Genomic DNA, 23033 nt, shown 5'->3' with positions numbered 1-23033 from the left:
TCTTTCCTTTACATCAGACTACCAGACTTTACCCCTACAGATCAGTCATCTTTCCTTTACATCAGACTACCAGACTTTACCTCTACAGATCAGTCATCTTTCCTTTACATCAGATTACCAGACTTTACCTCTACAGATCAGTCATCTTTCCTTTACATCAGATTACCAGACTTTACCTCTACAGATCAGTCATCTTTCCTTTACATCAGATTACCAGACTTTACCTCTACAGATCAGTCATCTTTCCTTTACATCAGACCACCAGACTTTACCTCTACAGATCAGTCATCTTTCCTTTACATCAGACTACCAGACTTTACCTCTACAGATCAGTCATCTTTCCTTTACATCAGACCACCAGACTTTACCTCTACAGATCAGTCATCTTTCCTTTACATCAGATTACCAGACTTTACCTCTACAGATCAGTCATCTTTCCTTTACATCAGACTACCATACTTTACCCCTACAGATCAGTCATCTTTCCTTTACATCAAACTACCAGACTTTACCTCTACAGATCAGTCATCTTTCATTTACATCAGACTACCAGACTTTACCTCTACAGATTAGTCATCTTTCCTTTACATCAGACTACCAGACTTTACCCCTACAGATCAGTCATCTTTCCTTTACACCAGACCACCAGACTTTACCTCTACAGATCAGTCATCTTTCCTTTACATCAGACTACCAGACTTTACCCCTACAGATCAGTCATCTTTCCTTTACATCAGACTACCAGACTTTACCCCTACAGATCAGTCATCTTTCCTTTACATCAGACTACCAGACTTTACCTCTACAGATCAGTCATCTTTCCTTTACATCAGATTACCACACTTTACCTCTACAGATCAGTCATCTTTCCTTTACATCAGATTACCAGACTTTACCTCTACAGATCAGTCATCTTTCCTTTACATCAGATTACCAGACTTTACCTCTACAGATCAGTCATCTTTCCTTTACATCAGATTATCTTACAGATCAGTCATCTTTCCTTTACATCAGACCACCAGACTTTACCTCTACAGATCAGATCAGTTATCTTTCCTTTACATCAGACTACCAGACTTTACCTCTACAGATCAGTCATCTTTCCTTTACATCAGACCACCAGACTTTACCTCTACAGATCAGTCATCTTTCCTTTACATCAGATTACCAGACTTTACCTCTACAGATCAGTCATCTTTCCTTTACATCAGACTACCATACTTTACCCCTACAGATCAGTCATCTTTCCTTTACATCAAACTACCAGATTTTACCTCTACAGATCAGTCATCTTTCATTTACATCAGACTACCAGACTTTACCTCTACAGATTAGTCATATTTCCTTTACATCAGACTACCAGACTTTACCCCTACAGATCAGTCATCTTTCCTTTACACCAGACCACCAGACTTTACCTCTACAGATCAGTCATATTTCCTTTACATCAGACCACCAGACTTTACCTCTACAGATCAGTCATCTTTCCTTTACATCAGACCACCAGACTTTACCTCTACAGATCAGTCATCTTTCCTTTACATCAGACTACCAGACTTTACCTCTACAGATCAGTCATCTTTCCTTTACATCAGACCACCAGACTTTACCTCTACAGATCAGTCATCTTTCCTTTACATCAGACTACCAGACTTTACCCCTACAGATCAGTCATCTTTCCTTTACATCAGACCACCAGACTTTACCCCTACAGATCAGTCATCCTTCCTTTAAACAAGTCATGTCTTAAGACCACAACACCACAGGATAGAATAATGTTCCACACACTCAACGTACTGTGTGCTCGGTATCCCCTCAGGACTAAATCTCAGAAGAGACGGTTTGAAGAGGAACTGGAAGAGAGGATGATCAGAACCATTGACGGCATCAACTCCCAGAAGTTAGTACGACTACAAACCTGCACTGTTCTATTTCTAGCACAGTGACAGGATGCATCAGCCAGTTGGGTAGGTGCTTCACGTTGGTGGTGGTTGAGGTGAGTTCACCACCGTGTCAACTAACGCTCTTTGAGAGCTTTTGAAACGTGTGTTGTATAATCATTTGTATGAAGCACTTAGTTCAGTACCTCACCAACAATTATGTAAACAGGAGTGCAGATACTTACAAAAACAAAACATACAATAACACATGAAACAATAGTTATTAAAAACTTGAAGTGTAATGAGAGAAAAAAACATCTCACCAATACTTTGAAATGACGGATGGAAGGGAGGAGGTTCCGAGGTCTTATTAATGTCCCTGACGGATTGCTGGTGTCTGTGTGAACCGCTGTCTGAGTGTCTCTGTGTTCTCTTCTCTGTAGGCAGTGGCTGAAGTCTGAGGACATCCAGAGGATCTCACTCTTCTTTCACAACAAGACTCTGGAGAAGGAGGTGCGGTAGGACAACAACACCGCTGTTCAGTCAGATAAAAAAGAAACTACAAATGAAAATAACATGTGTGCCACTTGCCCACTGCTGTCCCAGACAAACATGCAGTGACTCCGTAACAGAATATGATTGGCGTGAAAGTATTCAGCATTAGACTGTGAAGTTACAGTAAAAAATGGCTTGTTTTGACCACCACCTGTTGACCCTGTGTGTGTTGATGTCCCCAGTATCGAGCCACCACTCTGCCGGCCTTTAAATACTACGTCACCTGTGCCTGTCTCATCTTCTGCTGCATCTTCATAGTGCAGATACTGGTCCTGCCCAAGTAAGTCTGGACCCTACATAGTACACTTCATAGTGCATCTGTACTCTTCACAGTACCATTCATATTACCCTTCATGGTACCCACCAATGTTCAGATACTACTTAGAATACAACCTGCATAGTATGGTCCTATAGTAGCCCTCATAGTTGGAATACATTGTATGGTCCTATAGAAGCCCTCATAGTTGGAATACATTGTATGGTCCTATAGTAGCCCTCATAGTTGGAATACATTGTATGGTCCTATAGTAGCCCTCATAGTTGGAATACATTGTATGGTCCTATAGTAGCCCTCATAGTTGGAATACATTGTATGGTCCTATAGTAGCCCTCATAGTTGGAATACATAGTATGGTCCTATAGTAGCCCTCATAGTTGGAATACATAGTATGGTCCTATAGTAGCCCTCATAGTTGGAATACATTGTATGGTCCTATAGTAGCCCTCATAGTTGGAATACATTGTATGGTCCTATAGTAGCCCTCATAGTTGGAATACATAGTATGGTCCTATAGTAGCCCTCATAGTTGGAATACATAGTATGGTCCTATAGTAGCCCTCATAGTTGGAATACATAGTATGGTCCTATAGTAGCCCTCATAGTTGGAATACATTGTATGGTCCTATAGTAGCCCTCATAGTTGGAATACATTGTATGGTCCTATAGTAGCCCTCATAGTTGGAATACATTGTATGGTCCTATAGTAGCCCTCATAGTTGGAATACATAGTATGGTCCTATAGTAGCCCTCATAGTTGGAATACATAGTATGGTCCTATAGTAGCCCTCATAGTTGGAATACATTGTATGGTCCTATAGTAGCCCTCATAGTTGGAATACATAGTATGGTCCTATAGTAGCCCTCATAGTTGGAATACATAGTATGGTCCTATAGTAGCCCTCATAGTTGGAATACATAGTATGGTCCTATAGTAGCCCTCATAGTTGGAATACATTGTATGGTCCTATAGTAGCCCTCATAGTTGGAATACATTGTATGGTCCTATAGTAGCCCTCATAGTTGGAATACATTGTATGGTCCTATAGTAGCCCTCATAGTTGGAATACATTGTATGGTCCAATAGTAGCCCTCATAGTTGGAATACATAGTATGGTCCAATAGTAGCCCTCATAGTTGGAATACATAGTATGGTCCTATAGTAGCCCTCATAGTTGGAATACATTGTATGGTCCTATAGTAGCCCTCATAGTTGGAATACATAGTATGGTCCAATAGTAGCCCTCATAGTTGGAATACATAGTATGGTCCTATAGTAGCCCTCATAGTTGGAATACATAGTATGGTCCTATAGTAGCCCTCATAGTTGGAATACATAGTATGGTCCTATAGTAGCCCTCATAGTTGGAATACATAGTATGGTCCTATAGTAGCCCTCATAGTTGGAATACATAGTATGGTCCTATAGTAGCCCTCATAGTTGGAATACATAGTATGGTCCTATAGTAGCCCTCATAGTTGGAATACATAGTATGGTCCTATAGTAGCCCTCATAGTTGGAATACATAGTATGGTCCTATAGTAGCCCTCATAGTTGGAATACATAGTATGGTCCTATAGTAGCCCTCATAGTTGGAATACATAGTATGGTCCTATAGTAGCCCTCATAGTTGGAATACATAGTATGGTCCTATAGTAGCCCTCATAGTTGGAATACATAGTATGGTCCTATAGTAGCCCTCATAGTTGGAATACATAGTATGGTCCTATAGTAGCCCTCATAGTTGGAATACATTGTATGGTCCTATAGTAGCCCTCATAGTTGGAATACATTGTATGGTCCTATAGTAGCCCTCATAGTTGGAATACATAGTATGGTCCTATAGTAGCCCTCATAGTTGGAATACATAGTATGGTCCTATAGTAGCCCTCATAGTTGGAATACATAGTATGGTCCTATAGTAGCCCTCATAGTTGGAATACTAGTCGTGCCAAAAGCCACTGAAGTCAGTGTTCTTTTCTCTATAATAACCCAGAACATTGCAACTACAGTGTGACAAGACGAAATAAACCTTTGATCAATTGAGTCTCACATCAATAAAATCCCTAATAGCAGTTGCAAATGACACACCTTAAGAGACAGCAATTAAGAGAGAAAGAAAGAAAGAAAGAAGATGGATAGAAAGAAAGAAAGAAAGAAAACAGATGAAAAGATATGAATAACGTCTGATGACCGTTTTAATGTGAATCAAAAGGTCTTAGATGTCGAGGATGATGATGATGATTATTATTATGATAAAGATGAGGAATATTACTTTGATGATGACAAGGATAATGATGACGATGAAGCCTCCTTATGAAAGGACAAAAGGTCCATGGGCTGTTTCATCATTTAGTTAATTGTCTGTGTTTACAGGAACCAGGAGCGGTAGAACCATAGAGACAGATACTAAAAGCATCATATATTTTCGCATTCAGACTAACATCTCTTCCATTTAGACATGACATCATTGTTTTATGAACACGCTTAAATCAGCCATCTACTTGGCAAACTTCTATTAGGAAATATAAGCTTCTGTTAGGGAATATAAGCTGTAGTCAGGAAATATAAGCTGTAGTCAGGAAATATAAACTGTAGTCAGGAAATATAAGCTGTAGTCAGGAAATATAAGCTGTAGTCAGGAAATATAAGCTGTAGTCAGGAAATATAAGCTGTAGTCAGGAAATATAAGCTGTAGTCAGGAAATATAAGCTGTAGTCAGGAAATATAAGCTGTAGTCAGGAAATATAAGCTGTAGTCAGGAAATATAAACTGTAGTCAGGAAATATCAGGAAAAGCTGTAGTCAGGAAATATAAGCTGTAGTCAGGAAATATAAGCTGTAGTCAGGAAATATAAGCTGTAGTCAGGAAATATAAGATGTAGTCAGGAAATATAAGCTGTAGTCAGGAAATATAAGCTGTAGTCAGGAAATATAAGCTGTAGTCAGGAAATATAAGCTGTAGTCAGGAAATACAGGCCTGTATAACAGGGAAGTACTGTATAACAGGGAAGTACTGTATAACAGGGAAGTACTGTATAACAGGGAAGTACTGTATAACAGGGAAGTACTGTATAACAGGGAAGTACTGTATAACAGGGAAGTATGTAGTAAGTAGTGGAAGTGGGTCGCAGTTCACTAGTTCCAATTCAAATACTTTATAATTTTACTGCTCTGTACAGCACCCATCTGGTGGTAGTTAACACAGTGTGGAACATTCCAACAAATATTATGGTTGAACTCAAACATGCTGGTTGATAAAAGACCTGTATTAATGGAAAAGATGTTTGAGAAGGTTGTTTTGTTTTTAAATGCTTTTGTAAATTGGAATGGCAGAGTTATGTCTTTCATGGAGCTATCGGAATTATATGGGAGGGTCTGCTCAATCCAAGATTACAACCAATTGATTACAGCATTACCACAAAAGGAGGAGGCAGGTGGCAGCGGGAGGAGGTAGGGAACTAGTCTGTCTGCCCAATATAAAGGATCTAAACTGGAGGAGGCAGGGGGCGCGGAGGAGGTAGGGAACTAGTCTGTCTGCCCAATAAAAAGGATCTAAACAGGAGGAGGCAGGTGGCAGCGGGTGGAGGTAGGGAACTAGTCTGTCTGCCCAATATAAAGGATCTAAACTGGAGGAGTCAGGGGGCGCAGAGAAGGTAGGGAACTAGTCTGTCTGCCCAATAAAAAGGATCTAAACAGGAGGAGGCAGGTGGCAGCGGGAGGAGGTAGGGAACTAGTCTGTCTGCCCAATATAAAGGATCTAAACAGGAGGAGGCAGGTGGCAGCGGGAGGAGGTAGGGAACTAGTCTGTCTGCCCAATATAAAGGATCTAAACTGGAGGAGGCAGGTGGCAGCGGGAGGAGGTAGGGAACTAGTCTGTCTGCCCAATATAAAGGATCTAAACTGGAGGAGGCAGGTGGCAGCGGGAGGAGGTAGGGAAATAGTCTGTCTGCCCAATATAAAGGATCTAAACTGGAGGAGGCAGGTGGCAGCGGGAGGAGGTAGGGAACTAGTCTGTCTGCCCAATATAAAGGATCTAAACTGGAGGAGGCAGGTGGCAGCGGGAGGAGGTAGGGAACTAGTCTGTCTGCCCAATATAAAGGATCTAAACTGGAGGAGGCAGCGGGAGGAGGTAGGGAACTAGTCTGTCTGCCCAATAAAAAGGATCTAAACAGGAGGAGGCAGGTGGCAGCAGGAGGAGGTAGGGAACTAGTCTGTCTGCCCAATATAAAGGATCTAAACTGGAGGAGGCAGGTGGCAGCGGGAGGAGGTAGGGAACTAGTCTGTCTGCCCAATATAAAGGATCAAAACTGGAGGAGGCAGGTGGCAGCGGGAGGAGGTAGGGAACTGGTCTGTCTGCCCAATATAAAGGATCTAAACTTGAGGAGGCAGCGGGAGGAGGTAGGGAACTAGTCTGTCTGCCCAATATAAAGGATCTAAACTGGAGGAGGCAGGTGGCAGCGGGAGGAGGTAGGGAACTGGTCCGTCTGCCCAATATAAAGGATCTAAACTGGAGGAGGCAGCGGGAGGAGGTAGGGAACTAGTCTGTCTGCCCAATATAAAGGATCTAAACTGGAGGAGGCAGGTGGCAGCGGGAGGAGGTAGGGAACTAGTCTGTCTGCCCAATATAAAGGATCTAAACTGGAGGAGGCAGGTGGCAGCGGGAGGAGGTAGGGAACTAGTCTGTCTGCCCAATATAAAGGATCTAAACTTGAGGAGGCAGCGGGAGGAGGTAGGGAACTAGTCTGTCTGCCCAATATAAAGGATCTAAACTGGAGGAGGCAGGTGGCAGCGGGAGGAGGTAGGGAACTAGTCTGTCTGCCCAATATAAAGGATCTAAACTGGAGGAGGCAGGTGGCAGCGGGAGGAGGTAGGGAACTAGTCTGTCTGCCCAATATAAAGGATCTAAACTGGAGGAGGCAGGTGGCAGCGGGAGGAGGTAGGGAACTAGTCTGTCTGCCCAATATAAAGGATCTAAACTGGAGGAGGCAGGTGGCAGCGGGAGGAGGTAGGGAACTAGTCTGTCTGCCCAATATAAAGGATCTAAACTGGAGGAGGCAGCGGGAGGAGGTAGGGAACTAGTCTGTCTGCCCAATATAAAGGATCTAAACTGGAGGAGGCAGCGGGAGGAGGTAGGGAACTAGTCTGTCTGCCCAATATAAAGGATCTAAACTGGAGGAGGCAGCGGGAGGAGGTAGGGAACTAGTCTGTCTGCCCAATATAAAGGATCTAAACTGGAGGAGGCAGCGGGAGGAGGTAGGGAACTAGACTGTCTGCCCAATATAAAGGATCTAAACTGGAGGAGGCAGGTGGCAGCGGGAGGAGGTAGGGAACTAGTCTGTCTGCCCAATATAAAGGATCTAAACTGGAGGAGGCAGGTGGCAGCGGGAGGAGGTAGGGAACTAGTCTGTCTGCCCAATATAAAGGATCTAAACTGGAGGAGGCAGGTGGCAGCGGGAGGAGGTAGGAAACTAGTCTGTCTGCCCAATATAAAGGATCTAAACTGCAGGAGGCAGCGGGAGGAGGTAGGGAACTAGTCTGTCTGCCCAATAAAAAGGATCTAAACATGAGGAGGCAGGTGGCAGCGGGAGGAGTTAGGGAACTAGTCTGTCTGCCCAATATAAAGGATCTAAACTGGAGGAGGCAGGTGGCAGCGGGAGGAGGTAGGGAACTAGTCTGTCTGCCCAATATAAAGGATCAAAACTGGAGGAGGCAGGTGGCAGCGGGAGGAGGTAGGGAACTGGTCTGTCTGCCCAATATAAAGGATCTAAACTTGAGAAGGCAGCGGGAGGAGGTAGGGAACTAGTCTGTCTGCCCAATATAAAGGATCTAAACTGGAGGAGGCAGCGGGAGGAGGTAGGAAACTAGTCTGTCTGCCCAATATAAAGGATCTAAACTGGAGGAGGCAGGTGGCAGCGGGAGGAGGTAGGGAACTAGTCTGTCTGCCCAATATAAAGGATCTAAACTGGAGGAGGCAGGTGGCAGCGGGAGGAGGTAGGGAACTAGTCTGTCTGCCCAATATAAAGGATCTAAACTGGAGGAGGCAGCGGGAGGAGGTAGGGAACTAGTCTGTCTGCCCAATATAAAGGATCTAAACTGGAGGAGGCAGCGGGAGGAGGTAGGGAACTAGTCTGTCTGCCCAATATAAAGGATCTAAACTGGAGGAGGCAGGTGGCAGCGGGAGGAGGTAGGGAACTAGTCTGTCTGCCCAATATAAAGGATCTAAACTGGAGGAGGCAGGTGGCAGCGGGAGGAGGTAGGGAACTAGTCTGTCTGCCCAATATAAAGGATCTAAACTGGAGGAGGCAGGTGGCAGCGGGAGGACGTAGGGAACTAGTCTGTCTGCCCAATATAAAGGATCTAAACTGCAGGAGGCAGCGGGAGGAGGTAGGGAACTAGTCTGTCTGCCCAATATAAAGGATCTAAACTGGAGGAGGCAGGTGGCAGCGGGAGGAGGTAGGGAACTGGTCTGTCTGCCCAATATAAAGGATCTAAACTGAAGGAGGCAGGTGGCAGCGGGAGGAGGTAGGGAACTAGTCTGTCTGCCCAATATAAAGGATCTAAACTGGAGGAGGCAGCGGGAGGAGGTAGGGAACTAGTCTGTCTGCCCAATATAAAGGATCTAAACTGGAGGAGGCAGGTGGCAGCGGGAGGAGGTAGGGAACTAGTCTGTCTGCCCAATATAAAGGATCTAAACTGGAGGAGGCAGCGGGAGGAGGTAGGGAACTGGTCTGTCTGCCCAATATAAAGGATCTAAACTGGAGGAGGCAGCGGGAGGAGGTAGGGAACTAGTCTGTCTGCCCAATATAAAGGATCTAAACTGGAGGAGGCAGGTGGCAGCGGGAGGAGGTAGGGAACTAGTCTGTCTGCCCAATATAAAGGATCTAAACTGAAGGAGGCAGGTGGCAGCGGGAGGAGGTAGGGAACTGGTCTGTCTGCCCAATATAAAGGATCTAAACTGGAGGAGGCAGCGGGAGGAGGTAGGGAACTAGTCTGTCTGCCCAATATAAAGGATCTAAACTGGAGGAGGCAGGTGGCAGCGGGAGGAGGTAGGGAACTGGTCTGTCTGCCCAATATAAAGGATCTAAACTGAAGGAGGCAGGTGGCAGCGGGAGGAGGTAGGGAACTGGTCTGTCTGCCCAATATAAAGGATCTAAACTGGAGGAGGCAGGTGGCAGCGGGAGGAGGTAGGGAACTGGTCTGTCTGCCCAATATAAAGGATCTAAACTGGAGGAGGCAGCGGGAGGAGGTAGGGAACTAGTCTGTCTGCCCAATATAAAGGATCTAAACTGGAGGAGGCAGCGGGAGGAGGTAGGGAACTAGTCTGTCTGCCCAATATAAAGGATCTAAACTGGAGGAGGCAGGTGGCAGCGGGAGGAGGTAGGGAACTGGTCTGTCTGCCCAATATAAAGGATCTAAACTGGAGGAGGCAGGTGGCAGCGGGAGGAGGTAGGGAACTAGTCTGTCTGCCCAATATAAAGGATCTAAACTGAAGGAGGCAGGTGGCAGCGGGAGGAGGTAGGGAACTGGTCTGTCTGCCCAATATAAAGGATCTAAACTGGAGGAGGCAGCGGGAGGAGGTAGGGAACTAGTCTGTCTGCCCAATATAAAGGATCTAAACTAGAGGAGGCAGGTGGCCGCGGGAGGAGGTAGGGAACTAGTCTGTCTGCCCAATATAAAGGATCTAAACTGGAGGAGGAACAAAAATAAATAGATAGGAAAATATGGCAGTTTCATTTGAGGACCAGGATATTGACAGATGTGCCATACAGATGACAAAATATCTGGGAATACATTGATGTACTGATTCCATAGTACAGGGTGTATGAGTTGATATATAAAATGACGCAAGACTTCGCTCTTTTCATCAAAGATTATTGTACAGAATTCTGGCCACCAAAGATTTGTTGAATGTTTGGGGCATACAACCATCACAGCTCTGCAGATTTTGTTGTGAGGATACAGAATCATTAGACCATTTATTTTTGTATTGCCCTCAGGTAGCCTGTTCCTGGTCTCAGGTTCAGGAATGGCTGAAAAAGCATAACATTAATCTAGAAATAGTACTTTTAGGAGATCTGGAGAGACCGGGTCAGTCAGTTACTAATATACTAATACTGTTAGTAAAAGTGTTTATCTTCAACTCACAATATGTGGATTCTATGAGATTAGATAGATTGAAATTGTACGTTAAAGCATGCACACACACACACACACACACACACACACACACACACACACACACACACACACACACACACACACACACACACACACACACACACACACACACACACACACACACACACACACACACACACACACACACACACACACACACACACACACACACACACACATCCTATTGTCCTTGATGTCTTTTGTTTTTGCATTGTGGTTTTCTATTATTGTTTTCCTTTGTTTTTCTCTCATTTCTCTTTTGTTATTTTTGTTGGTTGTTGGCGCATCGGGTGGGTGGTGGTTTTGGGTTGGAGGGAGATGGTGGCTTGGGGGGCGCTGTTGGGGAGTGGAGGAGGAGTCTTGGGGGGGGGGGGGGGGGGGGGGTCTTTGGTGGCCTGGCGGTTAGGAGCTTGGACAGGTGGCCGAGAAGTCACTGGTTTGGGTCCCTGATTCGACTGGGTGGGGGTATCTGCCCTTGTGGTCTTGGGCAGGGAGCTTGACCGTGGTTGCACTTGTGGGTCGCTCTGGAAGGGAGTGTCTACTGGATGACTGAATGTAATGTAAATGTTGAGTGCCTTCACTGCAGGTAGATTGAAATGTTGTTTGAAAATGCAATACAAAAATAAATAATAATAAAATAAACTGTGTGTGTGTGTGTGTGTGTGTGTGTGTGTGTGTGTGTGTGTGTGTGTGTGTGTGTGTGTGTGTGTGTGTGTGTGTGTGTGTGTGTGTGTGTGTGTGTGTGTGTGTGTGTGTGTGTGTGTGTGTGTTACAGAACAGCAGTGTTGGGGATCTCCTTTGGCATGTCTTTCCTCCTGTTAGGTCTGATCCTGGTCATATGTTTCTCCAGCCACATTTTGGTAAGTTACACACACACACCCTAAAATCCTGTCTATTGTATGTGAGTGTAGAACACAATCACAGACTGAGAGGGAGAGAGAGAGGGCGGATGGAGAGAGAGGGTGGAGGGAGAGAGAGATGGTGGAGGGAGAGAGAGGGTGGAGGGAGAGAGAGAGGGCGGATGGAGAGAGAGGGTGGAGGGAGAGAGAGAGGGTGGAGGGAGAGTGAGAGGGTGGAGGGAGAGAGAGAGGGTGGAGGGAGAGAGAGAGGGTGGAGGGAGAGAGAGAGGGTGGAGGGAGAGAGAGAGGGCGGAGGGAGAAAGAGAGGCTGGATGGAGAGAGAGGGGAATATACATGGATGAAGAGAAGGGAGAAGAAGCGAGAGGAAGAGTGAGGGGGAGACAGAGGGAGGAAGAGCGAGGGGGAGACAGAGTAAGGAAGAGAGAGGGGGAGACAGAGAGAGGAAAAGAGAGAGGGAGACAGAGGGAGGAAAAGAGAGGGGGAGACAGAGGGAAGAAAAGAGAGGGGAGACAGAGGAAGGGAGAGGGGGACAGAGGGAGGAAAAGAGAGGGGTAAACAGAGAGAGGAAAAGAGAGGGGGAGACAGAGGAAGGAAGAGAGAGGGGTAGACAGAGGAATGAAGAGAAAGGGGTAGACAGAGGAAGGAAGATAGAGGGGAGACAGAGGAAGGAAGAGAGAGGGGGAGACAGAAAGAGGAAGAGAGAGGGGAGACAGAGGAAGGAAGAGAGAGGGGGAGACAGAGAGAGGAAAAGAGAGGGGGAGACAGAGGGAGGAAAAGAGAGGGGGAGACAGAGGGAGGAAAAGAGAGGGGAGACAGAGGAAGGAAGAGAGAGGGGGGACAGAGGGAGGAAAAGAGAGGGGTAAACAGAGAGAGGAAAAGAGAGGGGGAGACAGAGGAATGAAGAGAAAGGGGTAGACAGAGGAAGGAAGAGAGAGGGGTAGACAGTGGGAGGAAAAGAGAGGGGAGACAGACGGAGGAAAAGAGAGGGGAGACAGAGGAAAGAAGGGAGAGGTGGAGACAGAGGAAAAGAGAGGGGAGACAGAGGGAGGAAAAGAGAGGGGTAAACAGAGAGAGGAAAGGAGAGGGGGAGACAGAGGAAGGAAGAGAGAGGGGTAGACAGAGAGAGGAAACGAGAGGGGTAGACAGAGGAAGGAAGAGAGAGGGGGAGACAGAGGGAGGAAAGAGAGGGGAGACAGAGGGAGGAAAAGAGAGGGGTAGACAGAGGAAGGAAGATGGAGGGGTAGACAGAAGGAAGAGAGAGGGGTAGACAGTGGGAGGAAAAGAGAAGGGGAGACAGAGGGAGGAAAAGAGAGGGATAGACAGAGGAAGGAAGAGAGATGGGTAGACGGAGGAAGGAAGAGAGAGGGGTAGACAGTGGGAGGAACAGAGAGGGGGAGACAGAGGGAGGAAAGGAGAGGGGAGACAGACGAAGGAAGAGAGAGGGGGAGACAGAGGGAGGAAGAAAGAGGGGGAGACAGAGGGAGGAAAAGAGAGGGGTAGACAGAGGAAGGAAGAGAGAGGGGGAGACAGAGGGAGGAAAAGAGAGGGGAGACAGAGGAAGGAAGAGAGAGGGGGAGACAGAGGGAGGAAAAGAGAGGGGAGACAGAGGAAGGAAGAGAGAGGGGGAGACAGAGGGAGGCAAAGAGAGGGGTAGACAGAGGAAGGAAGAGAGAGGGGGAGACAGAGGGAGGCAAAGAGAGGGGTAGACAGAGGAAGGAAGAGAGAGGGGAGACAGAGGAAGAAAGAGGGGGAGACAGAGGAAGGAAGAGAGAGGGGGAGACAGAAGAAGGAAGAGAGAGGGGGAGACAGAGAGAGGAAAAGAGAGGGGGAGACAGAGGGAGGAAAAGAGAGGGGAGACAGAGGAAGGAAGAGAGAGGGGGACAGAGTGAAGAAAAGAGAGGGGTAAACAGAGAGAGGAAAAGAGAGGGGGAGACAGAGGAAGGAAGAGAGAGGGGTAGACAGAGGAATGAAGAGAAATGGGTAGACAGAGGAAGGAAGAGGGAGGGGTAGACAGTGGGAGGAAAAGAGAGGGGGAGACAGACGGAGGAAAAGAGAGGGGAGACAGAGGAAGGAAGAGAGAGGGGGAGACAGAGGGAGGAAAAGAGAGGGGTAAACAGAGAGAGGAAAGGAGAGGGGTAGACAGTGGGAGGAAAAGAGAGGGGGAGACAGAGGGAGGAAAAGAGAGGGGAGACAGAGGAAGGAAGAGAGAGGGGGAGACAGAGGGAGGAAGAAAAAGGGGGAGACAGAGGGAGGAAGAAAGAGGGGGAGACAGAGGGAGGAAAAGAGAGTGGTAGACAGAGGAAGGAAGAGAGAGGGGGAGACAGAGGGAGGAAAAGAGAGGGGGAGACAGAGGGAGGAAAAGAGAGGGAAGACAGAGGAAGGAAGAGAGAGAGAGGGGGAGACACAGGAAGGAAGAGGGAGGGGAGACAGAGGGAGGAAGAGAGAGGGGGAGACAGAGGGAGGAAAAGAGAGGGGTAGACAGAGGAAGGAAGAGAGATGGGTAGACGGAGGAAGGAAGAGAGAGGGGTAGACAGTGGGAGGAAAAGAGAGGGGGAGACAGAGGGAGGAAAAGAGAGGGGAGACAGAGGAAGGAAGAGAGAGGGGGAGACAGAGGGAGGAAGAAAAAGGGGGGACAGAGGGAGGAAAAGAGAGGGGTAAACAGAGAGAGGAAAAGAGAGGGGGAGACAGAGGAAGGAAGAGAGAGGGGTAGACAGAGGAATGAAGAGAAAGGGGTAGACAGAGGAAGGAAGAGAGAGGGGTAGACAGTGGGAGGAAAAGAGAGGGGGAGACAGACGGAGGAAAAGAGACGGGAGACAGAGGAAGGAAGAGAGAGGGGGAGACAGAGGGAGGAAAAGAGAGGGGAGACAGAGGGAGGAAAAGAGAGGGGTAGACAGAGGAAGATGGAGGGGTAGACAGAGGAAGGAAGAGAGAGGGGTAGACAGTGGGAGGAAAAGAGAGGGGGAGACAGAGGAAGGAAGAGAGAGAGAGAGGGGGAGACAGAGGATGGAAGAGAGAGGGGGAGACAGAGGGAGGAAGAGAGAGGGGGAGACAGAGGAAGGAAGAGAGATGGGTAGACGGAGGAAGGAAGAGAGAGGGGTAGACAGTGGGAGGAAAAGAGAGGGGGAGACAGATGGAGGAAAAGAGAGGTTGAGACAGAGGAAGGAAGAGAGAGGGGGAGACAGAGGGAGGAAGAAAAAGGGGGAGACAGAGGAAGGAAGAAAGAGGGGGAGACAGAGGGAGGAAAAGAGAGGGGTAGACAGAGGAAGGAAGAGAGAGGGGGTGACAGATGGAGGAAAAGAGAGGGGGGACAGAGGGAGGAAAAGAGAGGGGTAAACAGAGAGAGGAAAAGAGAGGGGGAGACAGAGGGAGGAAAAGAGAGGGGGAGACAGAGGGAGGAAAAGAGAGGGGAGACAGAGGAAGGAAGAGAGAGGGGGGACAGAGGGAGGAAAAGAGAGGGGTAAACAGAGAGAGAAAAAGAGAGGGGGAGACAGAGGAATGAAAAGAAAGGGGTAGACAGAGGAAGGAAGAGAGAGGGGTAGACAGTGGGAGGAAAAGAGAGGGGAGACAGACGGAGGAAAAGAGAGGGGAGACAGAGGAAAGAAGGGAGAGGTGGAGACAGAGGAAAAGAGAGGGGAGACAGAGGGAGGAAAAGAGAGGGGTAAACAGAGAGAGGAAAGGAGAGGGGGAGACAGAGGAAGGAAGAGAGAGGGGTAGACAGAGAGAGGAAACGAGAGGGGTAGACACAGGAAGGAAGAGAGAGGGGGAGACAGAGGGAGGAAAAGAGAGGGGAGACAGAGGGAGGAGAAGAGAGGGGTAGACAGAGGAAGGAAGATGGAGGGGTAGACAGAAGAAGGAAGAGAGAGGGGTAGACAGTGGGAGGAAAAGAGAAGGGGAGACAGAGGGAGGAAAAGAGAGGGAAGACAGAGGAAGGAAGAGAGAGGGGGAGACAGAGGGAGGAAGAAAGAGGGGGAGACAGAGGGAGGAAAAGAGAGGGGGAGACAGAGGGAGGAAAAGAGAGGGGTAGACAGAGGAAGGAAGAGAGAGGGGGAGACAGAGGGAGGAAAAGAGAGGGGAGACAGAGGAAGGAAGAGAGAGGGGGAGACAGAGGGAGGAAAAGAGAGGGGAGACAGAGGAAGGAAGAGAGAGGGGGAGACAGAGGGAGGCAAAGAGAGGGGTAGACAGAGGAAGGAAGAGAGAGGGGGAGACAGAGGGAGGCAAAGAGAGGGGTAGACAGAGGAAGGAATAGAGAGGGGAGACAGAAGAAGAGAGAGTGGGAGACAGAGGAAGGAAGAGAGAGGGGGAGACAGAGGAAGGAAGAGAGAGGGGGAGACAGAGAGAGGAAAAAAGAGGGGGAGACAGAGGGAGGAAAAGAGAGGGGAGACAGAGGAAGGAAGAGAGAGGGGGGACAGAGTGAGGAAAAGAGAGGGGTAAACAGAGAGAGGAAAAGAGAGGGGGAGACAGAGGAATGAAGAGAAATGGGTAGACAGAGGAAGGAAGAGGGAGGGGTAGACCGTGGGAGGAAAAGAGAGGGGGAGTCAGAGGGAGGAAAAGAGAGGGAAGACAGAGGAAGGAAGAGAGAGAGAGGGGGAGACAGAGGAAGGAAGAGAGAGGGGGAGACAGAGGGAGGAAGAGAGAGGGGGAGACAGAGGGAGGAAAACAGAGGGAGGAAAAGAGAGGGGAGACAGAGGAAGGAAGAGAGAGTGGGAGACAGAGGGAGGAAGAAAAAGGGGGAGACAGAGGGAGGAACAAAGAGGGGGAGACAGAGGGAGGAAAAGAGAGGGGTCGACAGAGGAAGGAAGAGAGAGGGGGAGACAGAGGGAGGAAAAGAGAGGGGGAGACAGAGGGAGGAAAAGAGAGGGGGAGACAGAGGAAGGAAGAGAGAGGGGGGACAGAGGGAGGAAAAGAGAGGGGTAAACAGAGAGAGGAAAAGAGAGGGGGAGACAGAGGAAGGAAGAGAGAGGGGTAGACAGAGGAATGAAGAGAAAGGGGTAGACAGAGGAAGGAAGAGAGAGGGGTAGACAGTGGGAGGAAAAGAGAGGGGGAGACAGACGGAGGAAAAGAGAGGGGAGACAGAGGAAGGAAGAGAGAGGGGGAGACAGAGGGAGGAAAAGAGAGGGGAGACAGAGGGAGGAAAAGAGAGGGGTAGACAGAGGAAGATGGAGGGGTAGACAGAGGAAGGAAGAGAGAGGGGTAGACAGTGGGAGGAAAAGAGAGGGGAGACAGAGGGAGGAAAAGAGAGGGAAGACAGAGGAAGGAAGAGAGAGAGAGAGGGGGAGACAGAGGATGGAAGAGAGAGGGGGAGACAGAGGGAGGAAGAGAGAGGGGGAGACAGAGGGAGGAAAAGAGAGGGGTAGACAGAGGAAGGAAGAGAGATGGGTAGACGGAGGAAGGAAGAGAGAGGGGTAGACAGTGGGAGGAAAAGAGAGGGGGAGACAGATGGAGGAAAAGAGAAGGGAGACAGAGGAAGGAAGAGAGAGGGGGAGACAGAGGGAGGAAGAAAGAGGGGGAGACAGAGGGAGGAAAAGAGAGGGGTAAACAGAGAGAGAAAAGGAGAGGGGGAGACAGAGGAAGGAAGAGAGAGGGGTAGACAGAGGAAGGAAGAGAGAGGGGTAGACAGTGGGAGGAAAAGAGAGGGGGAGACAGAGGGAGGAAAAGAGAGGGAAGACAGAGGAAGGAAGAGAGAGAGAGGGGGAGACAGAGGAAGGAAGAGAGAGGGGGAGACAGAGGGAGGAAGAGAGAGGGGGAGACAGAGGGAGGAAAACAGAGGGGGAGACAGAGGGAGGAAAAGAGAGGGGAGACAGAGGAAGGAAGAGAGAGGGGGAGACAGAGGGAGGAAGAAAAGGGGGAGACAGAGGGAGGAACAAAGAGGGGGAGACAGAGGGAGGAAAAGAGAGGGGTCGACAGAGGAAGGAAGAGAGAGGGGGAGACAGAGGGAGGAAAAGAGAGGGGGAGACAGAGGGAGGAAAAGAGAGGGGGAGACAGAGGAAGGAAGAGAGAGGGGGACAGAGGGAGGAAAAGAGAGGGGTAAACAGAGAGAGGAAAAGAGAGGGGGAGACAGAGGAAGGAAGAGAGAGGGGTAGACAGAGGAATGAAGAGAAAGGGGTAGACAGAGGAAGGAAGAGAGAGGGGTAGACAGTGGGAGGAAAAGAGAGGGGGAGACAGACGGAGGAAAAGAGAGGGGAGACAGAGGAAGGAAGAGAGAGGGGGAGACAGAGGGAGGAAAAGAGAGGGGAGACAGAGGGAGGAAGAGAGAGGGGTAGACAGTGGGAGGAAAAGAGAGGGGAGACAGAGGGAGGAAAAGAGAGGGAAGACAGAGGAAGGAAGAGAGAGAGAGAGGGGGAGACAGAGGATGGAAGAGAGAGGGGGAGACAGAGGGAGGAAGAGAGAGGGGGAGACAGAGGGAGGAAAAGAGAGGGGTAGACAGAGGAAGGAAGAGAGATGGGTAGACGGAGGAAGGAAGAGAGAGGGGTAGACAGTGGGAGGAAAAGAGAGGGGGAGACAGATGGAGGAAAAGAGAGGGGAGACAGAGGAAGGAAGAGAGGGGGAGACAGAGGGAGGAAGAAAGAGGGGGAGACAGAGGGAGGAAAAGAGAGGGGTAGACAGAGGAAGGAAGAGAGAGGGGGAGACAGATGGAGGAAAAGAGAGGGGGACAGAGGGAGGAAAAGAGAGGGGTAAACAGAGAGAGGAAAAGAGAGGGGGAGACAGAGGGAGGAAAAGAGAGGGGGAGACAGAGGGAGGAAAAGAGAGGGGGAGACAGAGGAATGAAGAGAAAGGGGTAGACAGAGGAAGGAAGAGAGAGGGGTAGACAGTGGGAGGAAAAGAGAGGGGAGACAGACAGAGGAAAAGAGAGGGGAGACAGAGGAAAGAAGGGAGAGGTGGAGACAGAGGAAAAGAGAGGGGAGACAGAGGGAGGAAAAGAGAGGGGTAAACAGAGAGAGGAAAGGAGAGGGGGAGACAGAGGAAGGAAGAGAGAGGGGTAGACAGAGAGAGGAAACGAGAGGGGTAGACAGAGGAAGGAAGAGAGAGGGGGAGACAGAGGGAGGAAAAGAGAAGGGAGACAGAGGGAGGAAAAGAGAGGGGTAGACAGAGGAAGCAAGATGGAGGGGTAGACAGAAGAAGGAAGAGAGAGGGGTAGACAGTGGGAGGAAAAGAGAAGGGGAGACAGAGGGAGGAAAAGAGAGGGAAGACAGAGGAAGGAAGAGAGAGGGGGAGACAGAGGGAGGAAGAAAGAGGGGGAGACAGAGGGAGGAAAATAGAGGGGGAGACAGAGGAAGGAAGAGAGAGGGGGAGACAGAGGGAGGAAAAGAGAGGGGAGACAGAGGAAGGAAGAGAGGGGGGAGACAGAGGGAGGAAAAGAGAGGGGGAGAAAGAGGGAGGAAAAGAGAGGGGAGACAGAGGAAGGAAGAGAGAGGGGGAGACAGAGGGAGGAAGAAAAAGGGGGAGACAGAGGGAGGAAGAAAGAGGGGGAGACAGAGGGAGGAAAAGAGAGGGGGAGAAAGAGGGAGGAAAAGATAGGGGAGACAGAGGAAGGAAGAAAAAGGGGGAGACAGAGGGAGGAAGAAAGAGGCGGAGACAGAGGAAGGAAGAAAAGGGGGAGACAGAGGGAGGAAGAAAGAGGGGGAGACAGAGGGAGGAAAAGAGAGGGGTAGACAGTGGAAGGAAGAGAGAGGGGGAGACAGAGGGAGGAAAAGAGAGGGGGAGACAGAGGGAGGAAAAGAGAGGGGAGACAGAGGAAGGAAGAGAGAGGGGGACAGAGGGAGGAAAAGAGAGGGGTAAACAGAGAGAGGAAAAGAGAGGGGGAGACAGAGGAAGGAAGAAAAAGGGGGAGACAGAGGGAGGAAGAGAGAGGGGGAGACAGAGGGAGGAAGAAAAAGGGGGAGACAGAGGGAGGAAAATAGAGGGGGAGACAGAGGAAGGAAGAGAGAGGGGGAGACAGAGGGAGGAAAAGAGAGGGGAGACAGAGGAAGGAAGAGAGGGGGGGTAGACGGAGGAAGGAAGAGAGAGGGGTAGACAGTGGGAGGAAAAGAGAGGGGGAGACAGATGGAGGAAAAGAGAGGGGAGACAGAGGAAGGAAGAGAGAGGGGGAGACAGAGGGAGGAAGAAAAAGGGGGAGACAGAGGGAGGAAAATAGAGGGGGAGACAGAGGAAGGAAGAGAGAGGGGGAGACAGAGGGAGGAAAAGAGAGGGGAGACAGAGGAAGGAAGAGAGGGGGAGACAGAGGGAGGAAAAGAGAGGGGGAGAAAGAGGGAGGAAAAGAGAGGGGAGACAGAGGAAGGAAGAGAGAGGGGGAGACAGAGGGAGGAAGAAAAAGGGGGAGACAGAGGGAGGAAGAAAGAGGGGGAGACAGAGGGAGGAAAAGAGAGGGGGAGAAAGAGGGAGGAAAAGAGAGGGGAGACAGAGGAAGGAAGAAAAAGGGGGAGACAGAGGGAGGAAGAAAGAGGGGGAGACAGAGGAAGGAAGAAAAAGGGGGAGACAGAGGGAGGAAAAGAGAGGGGAGACAGAGGAAGGAAGAGAGAGGGGGGACAGAGGGAGGAAAAGAGAGGGGTAAACAGAGAGAGGAAAAGAGAGGGGGAGACAGAGGAAGGAAGAGAGAGGGGTAGACAGAGGAATGAAGAGAAAGGGGTAGACAGAGGAAGGAAGAGAGAGGTGTAGACAGTGGGAGGAAAAGAGAGGGGGAGACAGACGGAGGAAAAGAGAGGGGAGACAGAGGAAGGAAGAGAGAGGGGGAGACAGAGGGAGGAAAAGAGAGGGGAGACAGAGGGGGAAAAGAGAGGGGTAGACAGAGGAAGATGGAGGGGTAGACAGGGGAAGGAAGAGAGAGGGGTAGACAGTGGGAGGAAAAGAGAGGGGAGACAGAGGGAGGAAAAGAGAGGGAAGACAGAGGAAGGAAGAGAGAGAGAGAGGGGGAGACAGAGGATGGAAGAGAGAGGGGGAGACAGAGGGAGGAAGAGAGAGGGGGAGACAGAGGGAGGAAAAGAGAGGGGGAGACAGAGGGAGGAAAAGAGAGGGGTAGACAGAGGAAGGAAGAGAGATGGGTAGACGGAGGAAGGAAGAGAGAGGGGTAGACAGTGGGAGAAAAAGAGAGGGGAGACAGAGGAAGGAAGAGAGAGGGGGAGACAGAGGGAGGAAGAAAAAGGGGGAGACAGAGGGAGGAAGAAAGAGGGGGAGACAGAGGGAGGAAAAGAGAGGGGTAGACAGAGGAAGGAAGAGAGAGGGGGAGACAGATGGAGGAAAAGAGAGGGGGGACAGAGGGAGGAAAAGAGAGGGGAGACAGAGGAAGGAAGAGAGAGGGGGGACAGAGGGAGGAAAAGAGAGGGGTAAACAGAGAGATGAAAAGAGAGGGGGAGACAGAGGAATGAAGAGAAAGGGGTAGACAGAGGAAGGAAGAGAGAGGGGTAGACAGTGGGAGGAAAAGAGAGGGGAGACAGACGGAGGAAAAGAGAGGGGAGACAGAGGAAAGAAGGGAGAGGTGGAGACAGAGGAAAAGAGAGGGGAGACAGAGGGAGGAAAAGAGAGGGGTAAACAGAGAGAGGAAAGGAGAGGGGGAGACAGAGGAAGGAAGAGAGAGGGGGAGACAGAGGAAGGAAGAGAGAGGGGTAGACAGAGGAAGGAAGAGAGAGGGGTAGACAGTGGGAGGATAAGAGAGGGGGGGACAGACGGAGGAAAAGAGAGGGGAGACAGAGGAAGGAAGAGAGAGGGGGAGACAGAGGGAGGAAAAGAGAGGGGAGACAGAGGGAGGAAAAGAGAGGGGTAGACAGAGGAAGATGGAGGGGTAGACAGAGGAAGGAAGAGAGAGGGGTAGACAGTGGGAGAAAAGAGATGGGGAGACGGAGGGAGGAAAAGAGAGGGAAGACAGAGGAAGGAAGAGAGAGAGAGAGGGGGAGACAGAGGATGGAAGAGAGAGGGGGAGACAGAGGGAGGAAGAGAGAGGGGGAGACAGAGGGAGGAAAAGAGAGGGGTAGACAGAGGAAGGAAGAGAGATGGGTAGACGGAGGAAGGAAGAGAGAGGGGTAGACAGTGGGAGGAAAAGAGAGGGGGAGACAGATGGAGGAAAAGAGAGGGGAGACAGAGGAAGGAAGAGAGAGGGGGAGACAGAGGGAGGAAGAAAAAGGGGGAGACAGAGGGAGGAAAAGAGAGGAGTAGACAGAGGAAGGAAGAGAGAGGGGGAGACAGAGGGAGGAAAAGAGAGGGGGGACAGAGGGAGGAAAAGAGAGGGGTAGACAGAGGGAGGAAAAGAGAGGGGGAGACAGAGGAAGGAAGAGAGAGGGGGAGACAGAGGGAGGAAAAGAGAGGGGTAAACAGAGAGAGGAAAGTAGAGGGGGAGACAGAGGAAGGAAGAGAGAGGGGTAGACAGAGAGAGGAAAAGAGAGAGGGGAGACAGAGGAAGGAAGAGAGAGGGGGACAGAGGGAGGAAAAGAGAGGGGTAGACAGAGAGAGGAAAGGAGAGGAGGAGACAGAGGAAGGAAGAGAGATGGGTAGACGGAGGAAGGAAGAGAGAGGGGTAGACAGTGGGTGGAAAAGAGAGGGAAGACAGAGGAAGGAAGAGAGAGAGAGGGGGAGACAGAGGAAGGAAGAGAGAGGGGGAGACAGAGGGAGGAAAGAGAGGGGTAAACAGAGAGAGGAAAAGAGAGGGGGAGACAGAGTAAGGAAGAGAGAGGGGTAGACAGAGGAATGAAGAGAAAGGGGTAGACAGAGGAAGGAAGAGAGAGGGGTAGACAGTGGGAGGAAAAGAGAGGGGGAGACAGACGGAGGAAAAGAGAGGGGAGACAGAGGGAGGGGGAGAGAGGGGGAGACAGAGGGAGGAAAAGAGAGGGATAAACAGAGAGAGGAAAGGAGAGGGGGAGACAGAGGAAGGAAGAGAGAGGGGTAGACAGAGAGAGGAAAAGAGAGGGGTAGACAGAGGAAGGAAGAGAGAGGGGGAGACAGAGGGAGGAAAAGAGAGGGGAGACGGGGGGAGGAAAAGAGAGGGGTAGACAGAGGAAGGAAGATGGAGGGGTAGACAGAGGAAGGAAGAGAGAGGGGTAGACAGTGGGAGGAAAAGAGAGGGGGAGACAGAGGGAGGAAAAGAGAGGGGTAGACAGAGGAAGGAAGAGAGAGGGGGAGACAGATGGAGGAAAAGAGAGGGGGGACAGAGGGAGGAAAAGAGAGGGGAGACAGAGGAAGGAAGAGAGAGGGGGGACAGAGGGAGGAAAAGAGAGGGGTAAACAGAGAGATGAAAAGAGAGGGGGAGACAGAGGAATGAAGAGAAAGGGGTAGACAGAGGAAGGAAGAGAGAGGGGT

At 49.8% G+C, this 23033-nt stretch overlaps 1 protein-coding gene across 4 annotated transcripts in view; it reads left to right on the top strand.

Annotated features, from left to right (window-relative positions):
- The window catches only part of adcy2b (adenylate cyclase 2b (brain)), a 139993-nt gene that overhangs the window by 78993 nt on the left and 37967 nt on the right, over positions 1 to 23033 (top strand). For all 4 annotated transcript variants that reach the window (XM_046361819.1, XM_046361818.1, XM_046361820.1 and 1 more), the window contains 4 exons: positions 1820 to 1900; positions 2324 to 2393; positions 2618 to 2715; positions 11669 to 11753. In XM_046361819.1, coding sequence (XP_046217775.1) covers positions 1820 to 1900; positions 2324 to 2393; positions 2618 to 2715; positions 11669 to 11753 — 334 coding nt within the window. The remainder of the gene's footprint in view (positions 1 to 1819; positions 1901 to 2323; positions 2394 to 2617; positions 2716 to 11668; positions 11754 to 23033) is intronic.

Source organism: Oncorhynchus gorbuscha, linkage group LG09 (assembly GCF_021184085.1).
Source record: "Oncorhynchus gorbuscha isolate QuinsamMale2020 ecotype Even-year linkage group LG09, OgorEven_v1.0, whole genome shotgun sequence".
NCBI classification, from domain to species: domain Eukaryota; kingdom Metazoa; phylum Chordata; class Actinopteri; order Salmoniformes; family Salmonidae; genus Oncorhynchus; species Oncorhynchus gorbuscha.
The sequence above is the reverse complement of the archived record's forward strand: the minus strand, read 5'-3'. Positions and strand labels throughout refer to the sequence as shown.